Source organism: Mytilus edulis, chromosome 3 (assembly GCF_963676685.1).
Source record: "Mytilus edulis chromosome 3, xbMytEdul2.2, whole genome shotgun sequence".
In the NCBI taxonomy this organism is placed as follows: domain Eukaryota; kingdom Metazoa; phylum Mollusca; class Bivalvia; order Mytilida; family Mytilidae; genus Mytilus; species Mytilus edulis.
In genome coordinates this window covers 101,253,263-101,267,536 of record NC_092346.1, presented here as the reverse complement: position 1 = coordinate 101,267,536, position 14,274 = coordinate 101,253,263, and the positions used below count along the sequence as shown (strand labels likewise).

General features: G+C 34.5%; 1 protein-coding gene across 1 annotated transcript; it reads left to right on the top strand.

Moving 5' to 3' along the window:
* Nucleotides 1-2,454: 2,454 nt before the first annotated feature.
* LOC139517997 (lysosomal proton-coupled steroid conjugate and bile acid symporter SLC46A3-like) lies at nucleotides 2,455-13,278 on the top strand. Its single transcript, XM_071309589.1, has 5 exons — nucleotides 2,455-2,490; nucleotides 3,644-4,866; nucleotides 5,385-5,468; nucleotides 6,948-7,104; nucleotides 13,041-13,278. The coding sequence occupies exons 2-5, from the start codon at nucleotides 3,702-3,704 to the stop codon at nucleotides 13,123-13,125; spliced, it is 1,491 nt and encodes a 496-aa protein (XP_071165690.1). The 5' UTR covers nucleotides 2,455-2,490; nucleotides 3,644-3,701; the 3' UTR covers nucleotides 13,126-13,278.
* Nucleotides 13,279-14,274: the final 996 nt, after the last annotated feature.

The following is a 14,274-nucleotide window of genomic DNA, read 5'->3' as shown; positions in this document are numbered from 1 at the left end:
CCTTGTAATGATCTGACATTTTTTACGTTCAAGGCCAAAGGTCAAGGTCATGCAGATGGACTTGTTTTTATGCCCCACCTACGATAGTAGAGGGGCATTATGTTTTATGGCATGTGCCTCCGTTCGTTCGTTCGTTCGTTCGTTCGTTCGTTCGTCCATCTGTGCGTCCGTTCGCTTCAGGTTAAAGTTTTTGGTCAAGGTAGTTTTTGAAGAAGTTGAAGTCCAATCAACTTGAAACTTAGTATACATGTTCCCCATGATATGATCTTTCTAATTGTAATGCCAAATTATAGTTTTGACCCCAATTTCGGTGTCCACTGAACATAGAAAATGATAGTGCGAAGTTCAGGTTAAAGTTTTTGGTCAAGGTAGTTTTTGATGAAGTTAAAGTTACATCAACTTAAAACTTAGTACACATGTTCCCTATGATATGATTTTTCTAATTTTAATTCCAAATTAAAGGTTTGACCCCAATTTTCACGGTCCACTGAACATAGAAAATGATAGTGCGAGTGGGGCATCCGTGTACTATGGACACATTCTTGTTTCTCCTTGAAATAGCGTAATACACAGGAAATTGGTTGCTCATTTTTTACCTGCTGGTTCTAAAGACAATATTAAAGGTATTTCCAGTTACTGAATGTTTTGGTTGATTTCTAAAAAAATAGTTTATGTATCAAATATGCATATTCAATTTACCATTTTCTGCATGTGTCATATACAAATATAGTGTCCATATTTGTCCCCAATATGTCACATACGAGGGGATGCCACGTTCGGCATTGCCTTGTTTGAACTGTAAAATGTGTGCACTAGTCTGAATAATCACCCATATTTATGCCCATGTTTACTGATCCATCTTAAAGGTGAGGTAATGGGTTCGTTGATCCCTTTTATTTAAAAAGGAGCTCTTTCCAGGAGAATATCATAATAATATAAGACAAAAGGAAGGATGTGGGGAAAGCAAAAAATGCGGCAAAATATGACATATAGAAAACAAAATGGTTATGGAGTAAACATTCGTGTGACAACAACTCAGACAATAGATAAAAAATCAGAATAATGAAGAAAAAGTTGGTTTCCATATACGTGTACCTGCAGTGTTGGTGTACGAGGCGCGTTTATGATTTTCATTATGTTACTTGATATGAAAAATTGACAAAAAATAATATTTTACTTGTAAAAGTAAATCCTGAGCCTGTAATAGCTGCTCTTCTTGTGCCATTTGAATTAATAGAAACAACGTTGTCGCCTTTCTTGTTCTCATAGAATCATATGATATGAGCTCCATGTTTTGTGAACGTCTTTCTTAACTGTCGTATTAGACTGACCAGTGCATATCGCGCATGGCACTTTAAATGTATTTTAGCGCGAAAATAAACTTACATTTAGCTGGATTTATTTCCGTCGTAGTTCCATCTTGTCGCCTTCGTACTTTTATTCGGTGGCAACACGACGGGATTACGAGGTCTTCACGAAGTCGTGCCATCGTAAGACCTTCGGGTGTCTTCGTGATTCATTCGTGTAGACATCGTAATGTCAAAACTGCCCGATGGAAACGATGGAAACACGAATGCAATACGATGTGCAAAGATGCATTCCCGGTGACATTACGATGGTGAGGATGGTGATACGAACTCAATACGAACCCTCAACATCGGACGCACCTTCGGGGATTTTTTAACATGTTAAAAAATTTAGAACCCTTCCCGAAGTTGTCCCCGAAGGCTAGGAAAGTGGCCGATGGTTATACGATGGTTAAAGATGGCACTACGAATAGCCCGATCTGGATACGATCAGTCCCGATTTTGAAAATTTCCATTATCGTGTTGCCATCGGCGTAAAAATCGGGACAGTGTGACGCGGGCATAAACGCATAACATGACAACTCAATGATAACAAAAAACACAAGCGAAGGATGGACCGAAATTAAACTGTTAAGTGATGCTTTGCATCATTTGGTGGAATACGAAATTGTTTTCAACCTCTTCGTTAAACTTTCTTTCATATGTGCAATTTTTAAAAATTCATAGCAAAAATATCACAAAAAAGAACGTTGAGAAACAACCACAAAAAAAAAAAAAAAAAAAAATCCAAGGCCAAAGCCCAAAGCAATTTGAAAAAAATAACGGCGGATTTGATGACGTCAGTCTAAAGCACTTTTAGAAGTATCTGCTCAACAATGGGGTTCGTGTTGTTTTTTTTTTTAGTTTTCTATGTTGTGTCGTGTGTGCTGTTGTTTGTTTGTCTTTTTCATTTTTAGCCATGGCGTTGTCAGTTTGTTTTAGATTTATGAGTTTGACTGTCCCTTTGGTATCTCTCGTCCCTCTTCTACATATGTATTGTGCAAATCTATCTCCGTAAGTAAATTATCATTTACGTATAAATTAGATAGCTTTGTGTAACGATACAAGTTATTAGGTCATATGTAATGATATCAAATCACATGACCACGATTAATCTCCAAGGGGACAGAATTAAACCACAACAGTAAGCTTTTCTCTTTATCCTTTCATTAAAAATCTTATGACAAGACAGAATACATTTTAAGACTGCCACTCTGGTATCTTTCGCCCCTCTTTTAAGAAACTTTAGAGATGACACACCTGTACAGAAATGTATATTTGACCATAGTTAGATACAATCTAAAATATTTATGTCTCTGTTTTGCAAATTGGATATACATTTGGTAATCAGTGCAATTTTGGCACTGTCAAGTTTTCTAAGAGTTTTCCATATTTCGAGTAGCTTATATTTTGGGGGAATGTGACATTTTTTTTTAATTCCATTTTTTTAAAGTTTGGTTTTTGAGACGATATTTTGGCAAAATTTTCTGTTTCTTTCGGTTTTTTTAATACCCTGATGTACATATAGTATCTATGTTTGGTGGTGTGCAATTAACACACGGTTAATTAACCAATCAGATTGCAACATTTGTTTCTTAGAAGTAGTAAATATATAACAAAGATATATTTCTATACAAGTTGTTCAAATGAGTTTTACTCTGGAAAATTTTCGTTTAAAATAAAACTTACTACAAGTAAATCAAGTGTATATTAGTTTCTGAAATTTAAATATGTACCAAGTTTATGGTAGATCTGGAATACACTATGTGAAGATATTATTTCATGTACTAAAATCCGATTTTTTTAAATCAAATAAACGTTTAACAGTTCATAAACCGCTTAATTTTTCGTTTGAATTGTTGTATTGTTTTACATTTTGTCATGTCTGTTATAGCTTGTTATACAGTATGGGTACTGTCATTGTTGAAGTCCGTATAGTGTCCAATAGGTGCTAATATCTACGTCATTTGGTATATGGGGGATACTCATTGTCAATGATACCACACCTCCTTATTTTCATACAATACGGTATTTTTTCAACACATTTCAATTCTATAAACATAGAAAAAGAAAAACCAAAGTAATTTATAGTCCAAAACAGTTGAAAACAGAAAAAATAAATATTGTATAAACTTAAAAAAATCAAAAGAAACAAAAAAACAAAACCAAACCAAAAGAAAACAAATCAAGAAAAAAAGACACATTAGATACTGTTGACGGTTTACTCTTTCAAATAACATCAACAATGTATTCAAAAATAAAAATGTTTTAAATAGCGAATTTATCTTTAATCCAAGGAGTATGAAACAGTGCTGTTAGAACAAATTGAAGAATTCATGTCATCAATCTTTTGTAATGAAAGGTAATGAAGACGTTATTGAAAAAAGGCCACTTTTAGAAGACGAAAACTGTACACAACAGCACAATGAACAAATAAAGAAAACTGGATTTCCAAGATGGCTGACGTTGTCTCTTGGAATAATTGTTGTCTTTCTACATTTTGTTTCCTATCTTCTGAATTTGTATGTGATGAATCAGTATTCCTATAAGGCATATTATGAAAAAACGTTTCCAAACTCTTCACTCAAGTCATCAGGAAATACATCCGCGTGTGAACAAAACACCAATACCACAGAATATAAGCAGCAGATCGTAATACAGAAACTAACTTCCGAATGGGGTATTTATTGTACACTTGCCAGTAATATTCCTGGTATCATCTTTACAATCAATATTGGATCATTAAGTGATGCTTACGGAAGAAAACTATTCTTCGTGGCACCTCTTATAGGGACCGTTCTTAAAAATGGTCTTTGTTGTGTAGGGATTTACTATGGTTTGAATATAGAACTTTTTATTATATTTTACGGTATAGAAGGGTGTACCGGAAACTGGATATCCACTATGTTGATGGTATATTGCTATATTGCCGACCTTACAGAGCCTGGGAAACCCAGATCACTTATTTATGGTATTTTAGAAGGAATTATTGGAATAGCAGCATTTATTTCCTCAACATTTTCAGGCTATCTTATTAAATGGACAGGTGGATTCTTTTACCCGGAAGTAACATCTGTTGGTTTTGTTCTACTAGGGCTTATGATTGCTGTTTTCGTACTTCCGGAGTCACTTCCGCCGTCAAAAAGGAGAGATAAGGTTTCCTTTTTGGAGAACATGGGGAGAGCAACAGAATGCTACAGGCCAAATTTCTCACCTCACGGAAAACGGTGGATGTTCATAAATCTTTTATTCATTTTTATTTTGTCTGGTTTTGCGAATTTGGGGCGAATTCAAGTCGAAACGCTGTATGAACTAAATTCTCCTTTCTGTTGGGATTCAGTCAGAATCGGTTGGTATGGCGCTTTAAAAATAGGAATGTTATCTATCGGAGGAATGATAATGATCAAGACTTTCCACTTTTGTGTGAACGATGAATATATTGCACTGACTGGTTTTGCAACTTCAGTGATTTCTGCCATTGTATTCGGACTTTCAACTACAGATACCATGATTTATATAGGTATGTTTCTATACACTACATTGTTGTCTAGATCGGGGCTCACTTATTTCTGTATTTGTCAAATTTTAAGAGCATTTTTTGTGTCTTAAAGAATGACGCGCATTCTTTGATATTCTCATGAAAATGATTTTATTTTCTAACATTTCTGAAATAAGATAGCTAATTTCTGTAATCAGTATTTTATAACTTAAATCTTTTATTTTCAATAGTAGTTCTTTCGCTTTTGAACCGCATTGTTCTATATTTTTTTCACATTTACCTTAAAGCATTTTTTTAGTTGATCATTAATCTCTATTTATTCAGACATTGCTACACACACCATACTTAACATACTAGGATGCTCATAGGATGCTCATATAATTGAGGCTTTAAGTGGTCGATTTGTTTTATGTTAAAATTATTTTTGTTTAACTTTACATAAAAGTGTATGCAAAAAGATAACGATCACCATTTCATAAAACAAATAAAACAAATAAATGTATGAAGTTTGAGAAAATATATTTGTTTTGTATTCGCAGCTGCAGTGCTGAACTTTGGGAATACAGTGACTATGCCAATTGTAAGATCAATAATGTCACGTATGTCTCCAGCTCATAAAATAGGTGAGTAAATATATTAAGCCATACAAATGCTCATTCTGCTTTTTATCGATCCGTTTTATGTTTTCTACGAATGATTGAATGAAAAGAAATTTAGCGAACAGTAGTGTGAAAAAAGAAGAGACAAACTTGATGTTCAATTCTCAAAATCATTAAAGCTTGGTCTTACTGTACTTTTAAATTACTTTCATATATCTGCAATTTCACTAGCAATGGAACACAGAACAAAACTTATATATATTATTAAAACACAATATAAAAAAGAAGATGTGGGATGACCAGCCTTTTTTTAAATATTTGTGATGAAGTATGTGATATAGCTTCATTCTTACTGATATTTCGAAACTTAATAGATCAAATGCAAAACGAAGCCAAATAATTCGTAGAAGGCTTAGATATATTTTTTTGTAAACCAAAAGTAAAAAAATAACAAAAATACTGTGTATGGAATATTGGAAACGGAAAGTCTCTCAACAAATGGCAAAAGCAAAACGAGAGGAAAACACTGTCATATTCCTGACTTGGTTACATTTCAGTCAATATTGTGTTATAATTTATATCACTTATAAAAACAAATAACTATGTCAGCAAAGATAAACAAAAGGCATGCAGTCACTCTTATGACACAGCATACAAGAACAAATTGAAAGACAAGAATACGAAAACTTAAAAAAGTACAATAACACAATGGCAGGATATATAAAAACTGAGCTAAGCCAAGAGGGATGCTACCAAAAGTCATATAACAAAGGTTAAAAACTGAGCTACGCCAAGAGGGATGCTACAAAAAGTCATATAACAAAGGTTAAAAATATACAAAGACATATAAAAAGAACACTATAACACGCAATTAAGTCGATAAATGGACCACGATTCTGGATTAAAAAAGATTTATGCGGCGTCACATGATAATATATTCCTGTTTTGCAACAGTGTTGTATGCAGTGATCCCAAGTATTCTGAAGAACGTTTGTCAGAGAACGTCATTAAAATTCTACCAAAGGTACATTGGAAATAATAAGTCGAAAATAAACGCCATAGCAAAAGACAAAAAGACAAAAAGGCAAACAACAAAAATAAAGCACAGCAAAGAAAACTGACGACTGAACAACATGTACCACACCAAAACCCGGGAGTTATCTCAGGTGCTCTGGAAGGGTACGTATGCTGCTGATCTTGCTTCATATGTTGCACCCGTCGTGTTGCTTATATAAATACAACCCCGAGGAAACGTCAAATTGGTAGGTCACATTCGACAAAAATGAGTACGGGATTGTAGCTATTAAATCAAATCCGTCTTCATCTATGAAACAGATAATCCATAACGGTCAACCAACTTGTGATGACATCCGTAAAAAAGTCGAAGAGATGATTACAACTTCACCACTTTAAACTCTTGGTTTAACAAGATTTTGATTTTCTTTTGATGATATTTCTGTTGTTTATTTGTATATTATGTAATGTATTTGTGGTATATTTTAGGTTCCGTTTTTGCTGGAATTGCCGCCATCGAGTTTATATGTAACATGGCAAGCTCTCTTTTGGCTAATGCTGTTTATGACGCCACAGTAGACATTTACAAAGGATTCACATTCTTTGTGATGGCTGGGTATGCTGTTATTGGTATTGTATTGTGTTGGTAAGTTTTTATCTGTGATGGCTGGGTATGCTGTTATTGGTATTGTATTGTGTTGGTAAGTTTTTATCTGTGATGGCTGGGTATGCTGTTATTGGTATTGTCTTGTGTTGGTAAGTTTTTATCTGTGATGGCTGGGTATGCTGTTATTGGTATTGTATTGTGTTGGTAAGTATTTATCTGTGATGGCTGGGTATGCTGTTATTGGTATTGTCTTGTGTTGGTAAGTTTTTATCTGTGATGGCTGGGTATGCTGTTATTGGTATTGTATTGTGTTGGTAAGTTTTTATCTGTGATGGCTGGGTATGCTGTTATTGGTATTGTATTGTGTTGGTAAGTTTTTATCTGTGATGGCTGGGTATGCTGTTATTGGTATTGTCTTATGTTGTTAAGTTTTTATCTGTGATGGCTGGGTATGCTGCTATTGGTATTGTCTTGTGTTGGTAAGTGTTTATCTGTGATGGCTGGGTATGCTGTTATTGGTATTGTACTGTGTTGGTAAGTGTTTATCTGTGATGGCTGGGTATGCTGTTATTGGTATTGTATTGTGTTGGTAAGTTTTTATCTGTGATGGCTGGGTATGCTGTTATTGGTATTGTATTGTGTTGGTAAGTTTTTATCTGTGATGGCTGGGTATGCTGTTGTTGGTATTGTATTGTGTTGGTAAGTTTTTATCTGTGATGGCTGGGTATGCTGTTGTTGGTATTGTCTTGTGTTGGTAAGTTTTTATCTGTGATGGCTGGGTATGCTGTTATTGGTATTGTATTGTGTTGGTAAGTTTTTATCTGTGATGGCTGGGTATGCTGTTATTGGTATTGTCTTCTGTTGGTAAGTTTTTATCTGTGATGGCTGGGTATGCTGTTATTGGTATTGTATTGTGTTGGTAAGTATTTATCTGTGATGGCTGGGTATGCTGTTATTGGTATTGTCTTGTGTTGGTAAGTTTTTATCTGTGATGGCTGGGTATGCTGTTATTGGTATTGTATTGTGTTGGTAAGTTTTTATCTGTGATGGCTGGGTATGCTGTTATTGGTATTGTATTGTGTTGGTAAGTTTTTATCTGTGATGGCTGGGTATGCTGTTATTGGTATTGTCTTGTGTTGGTAAGTTTTTATCTGTGATGGCTGGGTATGCTGTTATTGGTATTGTCTTGTGTTGGTAAGTGTTTATCTGTGATGGCTGGGTATGCTGTTATTTGGTATTGTATTGTGTTGGTAAGTGTTTATCTGTGATGGCTGGGTATGCTGTTATTGGTATTGTATTGTGTTGGTAAGTTTTTATCTGTGATGGCTGGGTATGCTGTTGTTGGTATTGTATTGTGTTGGTAAGTTTTTATCTGTGATGGCTGGGTATGCTGTTGTTGGTATTGTATTGTGTTGGTAAGTTTTTATCTGTGATGGCTGGGTATGCTGTTATTGGTATTGTCTTCTGTTGGTAAGTTTTTATCTGTGATGGCTAGGTATGCTGTTATTGGTATTGTCTTGAGTTGGTAAGTTTTTATCTGTGATGGCTGGGTATGCTGTTATTGGTATTGTCTTGTGTTGGTAAGTTTTTATCTGTGATGGCTGGGTATGCTGTTATTGGTATTGTCTTGTGTTGGTAAGTTTTTATCTGTGATGGCTGGGTATGCTGTTATTGGTATTGTCTTGTGTTGGTAAGTTTTTATCTGTGATGGCTGGGTATGCTGTTATTGGTATTGTCTTGTGTTGGTAAGTTTTTATCTGTGATGGCTGGGTATGTTGTTATTGGTATTGTCTTGTGTTGGTAAGTTTTTATCTGTGATGGCTGGGTATGCTGTTATTGGTATTGTCTTGTGTTGGTAAGTTTTTATCTGTGATGGCTGGGTATGCTGTTATTGGTATTGTATTGTGTTGGTAAGTTTTTATCTGTGATGGCTGGGTATGCTCTTATTGGTATTGTATTGTGTTGGTAAGTTTTTATCTGTGATGACTGGATATGCTGTTATTGGTATTGTCTTGTGTTGGTAAGTTTTTATCTGTGATGGCTGGGTATTCTGTTATTGATGGCTGGGTATGCTGTTATTGGTATTGTCTTGTGTTGGTAAGTTTTTATCTGTGATGGCTGGGTATGCTGTTATTGGTATTGTCTTGTGTTGGTAAATTTTTATCTGTGATGGCTGGGTATGCTGTTATTGGTATTGTCTTGTGTTGGTAAGTTTTTATCTGTGATGGCTTGGTATGCTGTTATTGGTATTGTATTGTGTTGGTACGTTTTTATCTGTGATGGCTGGGTATGCTGTTATTGGTATTGTCTTGTGTTGGTAAGTTTTTATCTGTGATGGCATGGTATGCTGTTATTGGTATTGTATTGTGTTGGTAAGTTTTTATCTGTGATGGCTGGGTATGCTGTTATTGGTATTGTCTTGTGTTGGTAAGTTTTTATCTGTGATGGCTGGGTATGCTGTTATTGGTATTGTCTTGTGTTGGTAAGTTTTTATCTGTGATGGCTGGGTATGCTGTTATTGGTATTGTCTTGTGTTGGTAAGTTTTTTTTATTTCATATCGGTTAAGAATAAGCATTTATTATTGGATAAAAATGGGCCACATGACATTCATTATTCTTCAGTGATAAATTCAATCGGTCATTAACAGAACAAAACGGACCAGGAAACCGGTGGTTAACAAACTTTTACATGATAATGACCGGTGGGGCGTGGTTTCCGTCTGATAATGACCGTTGGGGCGTGGTTGCCGTCTGATAATGAACGTTGGGGCGTGGTTTCTCTGCTAATGACTGGTGGAGCGTGGTTTTTCTGTTTAAAAGAGAGATTTTCCTGTTTTCAATATTATATTTAAGTTGTTGAATTGTTTATTATATGTTTTCTTAATTATAAAATTATAAAGAACTTGATTAAGTATTTATATATGAACTGGAAAATTGCACTAAAATGAATGGCCGTATTACAACGACTGGTCTTAACTCTTTGTCATAAAAATAATACGACAAATCGAGTTTGCTTCAGGCATTTTAAAATTATGCGAATTTTCCAAATCATGGTTTCTCAATGAAATAAACATAATAGTTCTTGAAAACTGGTCATTATCGTGATATATGGACTGCCCGTAGGACAGTGGTATTGGCTGCGACAGCGATAATGACCTTGCCTTCGGCTCAGTCATTATCACTATCTTAGTCAATATCACTGTCCTGTGGGCAGTCCATATATCACGATAATTACCAGTTTTTCAAGAACTATTATATAAATCTGTGATGGCTGGGTATGCTGTTATTGGTATTGTCTTGTGTTGGTATGCTGTTATTGGTATTGTATTGTGTTGGTAAGTTTTCATCTGTGATAGCTGGGTATGCTGTTATTGGTATTGTCTTGTGTTGGTAAGTTTTTATCTGTGATGGCTGGGTATGCTGTTATTGGTATTGTCTTGTGTTGGTAAGTTTTCATCTGTGATAGCTGGGTATGCTGTTATTGGTATTGTCTTGTGTTGGTAAGTTTTTATCTGTGATGGCTGGGTATGCTGTTATTGGTATTGTCTTGTGTTGGTAAGTTTTTATCTGTGATGGCTGGGTATGCTGTTATTGGTATTGTCTTGCGTTGGTAAGTTTTATCTGTGATGGCATGGTATGCTGTTATTGGTATTGTATTGTGTTGGTAAGTTTTTATCTGTGATGGCTGGGTATGCTGTTATTGGTATTGTCTTGTGTTGGTAAGTTTTTATCTGTGATGGCTGGGTATGCTGTTATTGGTATTGTATTGTGTTGGTAAGTTTTTATCTGTGATGGCTGGGTATGCTGTTATTGGTATTGTCTTGTGTTGGTAAGTTTTTATCTGTGATGGCTGGGTATGCTGTTATTGGTATTGTCTTGTGTTGGTTAGTTTTTATCTGTGATGGCTGGGTATGCTGTTATTGGTATTGTCTTGTGTTGGTAAGTTTTTATCTATGATGGCTGGGTATGCTGTTATTGGTATTGTCTTGTGTTGGTAAGTTTTTATCTGTGATGGCTGGGTATGCTGTTATTGGTATTGTCTTGTGTTGGTAAGTTTTTATCTGTGATGGCTGGGTATGCTGTTATTGGTATTGTCTTGTGTTGGTAAGTTTTTATCTGTGATGGCTGGGTATGCTGTTATTGGTATTGTCTTGTGTTGGTAAGTTTTTATCTGTGATGGCTGGGTATGTTGTTGTTGGTATTGTCTTGTGTTGGTAAGTTTTTATCTGTGATAGCTGGGTATGTTGTTGTTGGTATTGTCTTGTGTTGGAAAGTTTTGATCTGTTATGGCTGGTTTCTTTTTTGTTTTGTTTTTGTTTTTATGTAGGTTAGTATTGATTTGGGTTCACATTATGCTGTTGTTGATATTGTTTTATGTTGGCTGTGTATGTAGTTGTTGGTATTGTTTTATGTTGGCTAGATATACTTTTGATGTTATAGTTTTATGTTGTCTTGGTATACAGTTGTTGGTATTGTTTTATGTTGGCTGGATATGCAGTTGGTGTTATTGTTTCGTTTTGTCATGGTAAGCAATTGTTCCTTTTTGTTTTTATGTTGACTGGTTAGCTGTTGGTGTTACTGTTTGATAATGGCTAGATTTGCAGTTTTTTGTATTGTTTTTGTTGATACTGTTTTATGTTGGCTGTATAAACTGTTGATGGTATTGTTTTATGTGATTAGAATTGGTTTGGGGTGGTTGGTTATGCGCTGTTCTTATGACAATGCGTTGAAGGAATTTGTTTCGTAAAGAAAGATATTGCTATGTCATGAGTCGGTATGCTTGTCGTGAAATTGTTGTTTAAAAGAAGATGTTGCTCTTTCATGAGTCTGTACGATATTCGTTGATGTTTTTTGTAATAGTAGATATTATATTATCATGGATAGGTGAGCTGTTTTGGGCTTGGGTTGTGCTTGTATAGATTTTAAAAGTAGATGTTGCATCAACATTCATTTTTGTGTAGTCCAATATGGCATTGTCATGTTGTATATCTTAATGTAAAACAAAAGTGAATGAGAGGTAAACGTAGTTTTTGATGAAAAACTCGGTAATCAATTCTTAAAAAACAAACGAGAGAAAAATCTGAGATATTTGAACGATAGCAAACAGAGAGAGTTTGGATGTCGACAATGAAAGATCTTTTGCTGTGAATGTACATGCATTAAGCACAATTAAGACATGTTAATAAAAAAACGATGGACCCAAAAGAATGCACCCTTTTATAGCTGACTTTGCTCATTATTTAAGGCCGTACGATGACCTATAGCTGTTATTTTTTGTGCCATTTGGTCTTTTGTAAAGAGTTGTCTCATCGGCAATCATAACACCTCTTCATTTATATAATTACTGGGATGAGTGATGTTTATAATGTGAAAATTGAAATCATCACATTTTCCATATCATTATGCACATCCTACTTAAAGTTGTCAATTACTGTCAATTTTAAGAGCACAAATACATACATAAAGCCGTCCTTCTAGTTTTGGTAGTTTTTGTAAAGCAAACTCACTTGTATGTACGAGATTGAAGCATTCTTTTAAATGTGATTGACAAGACATCCTCAGTATATTTAAACTTGCAATCCAACAACTTGATATAAAAACAGGCAGTGTGCAATTTTTGAACCAACTGAAATATTATCTGCTTGTTGAAATAAAAAAAAACCCCAACCATTCTAAAAAATAAAACAACATATGGGTACAATCCAACAACTCAAATTTTCTCTTTTTTACTCGTACCAACGTCAGTTGATATGCTCAAAGTTGAAATTTTAACGGATTTTTAATTACAATATGCATTACAAAACTTTATGTTCCTATCGCTTAGCATAGAACACAAGTAATGACAATTGGTGCGTTCCCTTATCATTATATAATTAGATAAAGCAAAACAAAGCAAAACTCAAACCTCACAATTCCCAACCCACGAAAACCAATTAAGGCAACTATACTGACTATTTTTTATATTTCTATTACAGTGTTCATATAGTAGGACAAAGGAGGCACGAAGAAAAAACTTATTTGATTTCAACCACAGAAAAAGCTTCAAGTCAATATTCATAACAGTTGTTTATAAGCAGTTAAAATTAATACTGTTATTTATAATAGAGATACACTTTTTTGTCGGCTGTGGTTCATGGTTAAATTGTTCAACAACGTACATTTTTTTTGATGATTTTTGTATCAATCTCCACTATTAAATTAAGGTCAAAATCCCTCATTTTTTACCTTTACGATGTGTCCGGGGCTCAACGTGCTAGCTACGAGTAAAAAGAATAATCACAAAAATACTGAACTCCGAGGAAAATTCAAAACGTGAAGTCCCTAATCAAATGGCAAACTCAAAAGCTCAAACACATCAAAAGAATGGATAACAACTGTCATATTCCTGACTTGGAAGAGGCATTTTCTTACATAGAAAATGGTGGTTTAAACCTGGTTTTATAGTTAGCTAAACCTCTCACTTATACGACAATCGCACAAAACTCCATTATATTAACAACGATTTGTGAACAAAATAAACAGACACAATAAGTAAAAATGTAAAAAATTGGGGTACAGCAGTCAACATTGTGTTATTAACTTAATCATTATAAAACAAACAAACATGTAACAAAGAAACACCAAAAGGTATATAGACCAAACAAATTAGCAATAAGGAAGACAAGAATATACCATAACACAATGACGGGATTTATGTGTACAGAGCCACGTTATAATTCACAAAGAAACACCAAAAGGTATATAGACCAAACAAATTAGCAATAAGGAAGACAAGAATATACCATAACACAATGACGGGATTTATGTGTACAGAGCCACGTTATAATTCACAAAGAAACACCAAAAGGTATATAGACCAAACAAATTAGCAATAAGGAAGACAAGAATATACCATAACACAATGACGGGATGTATGTGTACAGAGCCACGTTATAATTCACAAAGAAACACAAAAGGTATATAGACCAAACAAATTTGCAATAAGGAAGACAAGAATATACCATAACACAATGACGGGATTTATGTGTACAGAGCCACGTTATAATTCACAAAGAAACACCAAAAGGTATATAGACCAAACAAATTAGCAATAAGGAAGACAAGAATATACCATAACACAATGACAGGATTTATGTGTACAGAGCCACGTTATAATTCACAAAGAAACACAAAAAGGTATATAGACCAAACAAATTAGCAATAATGAAA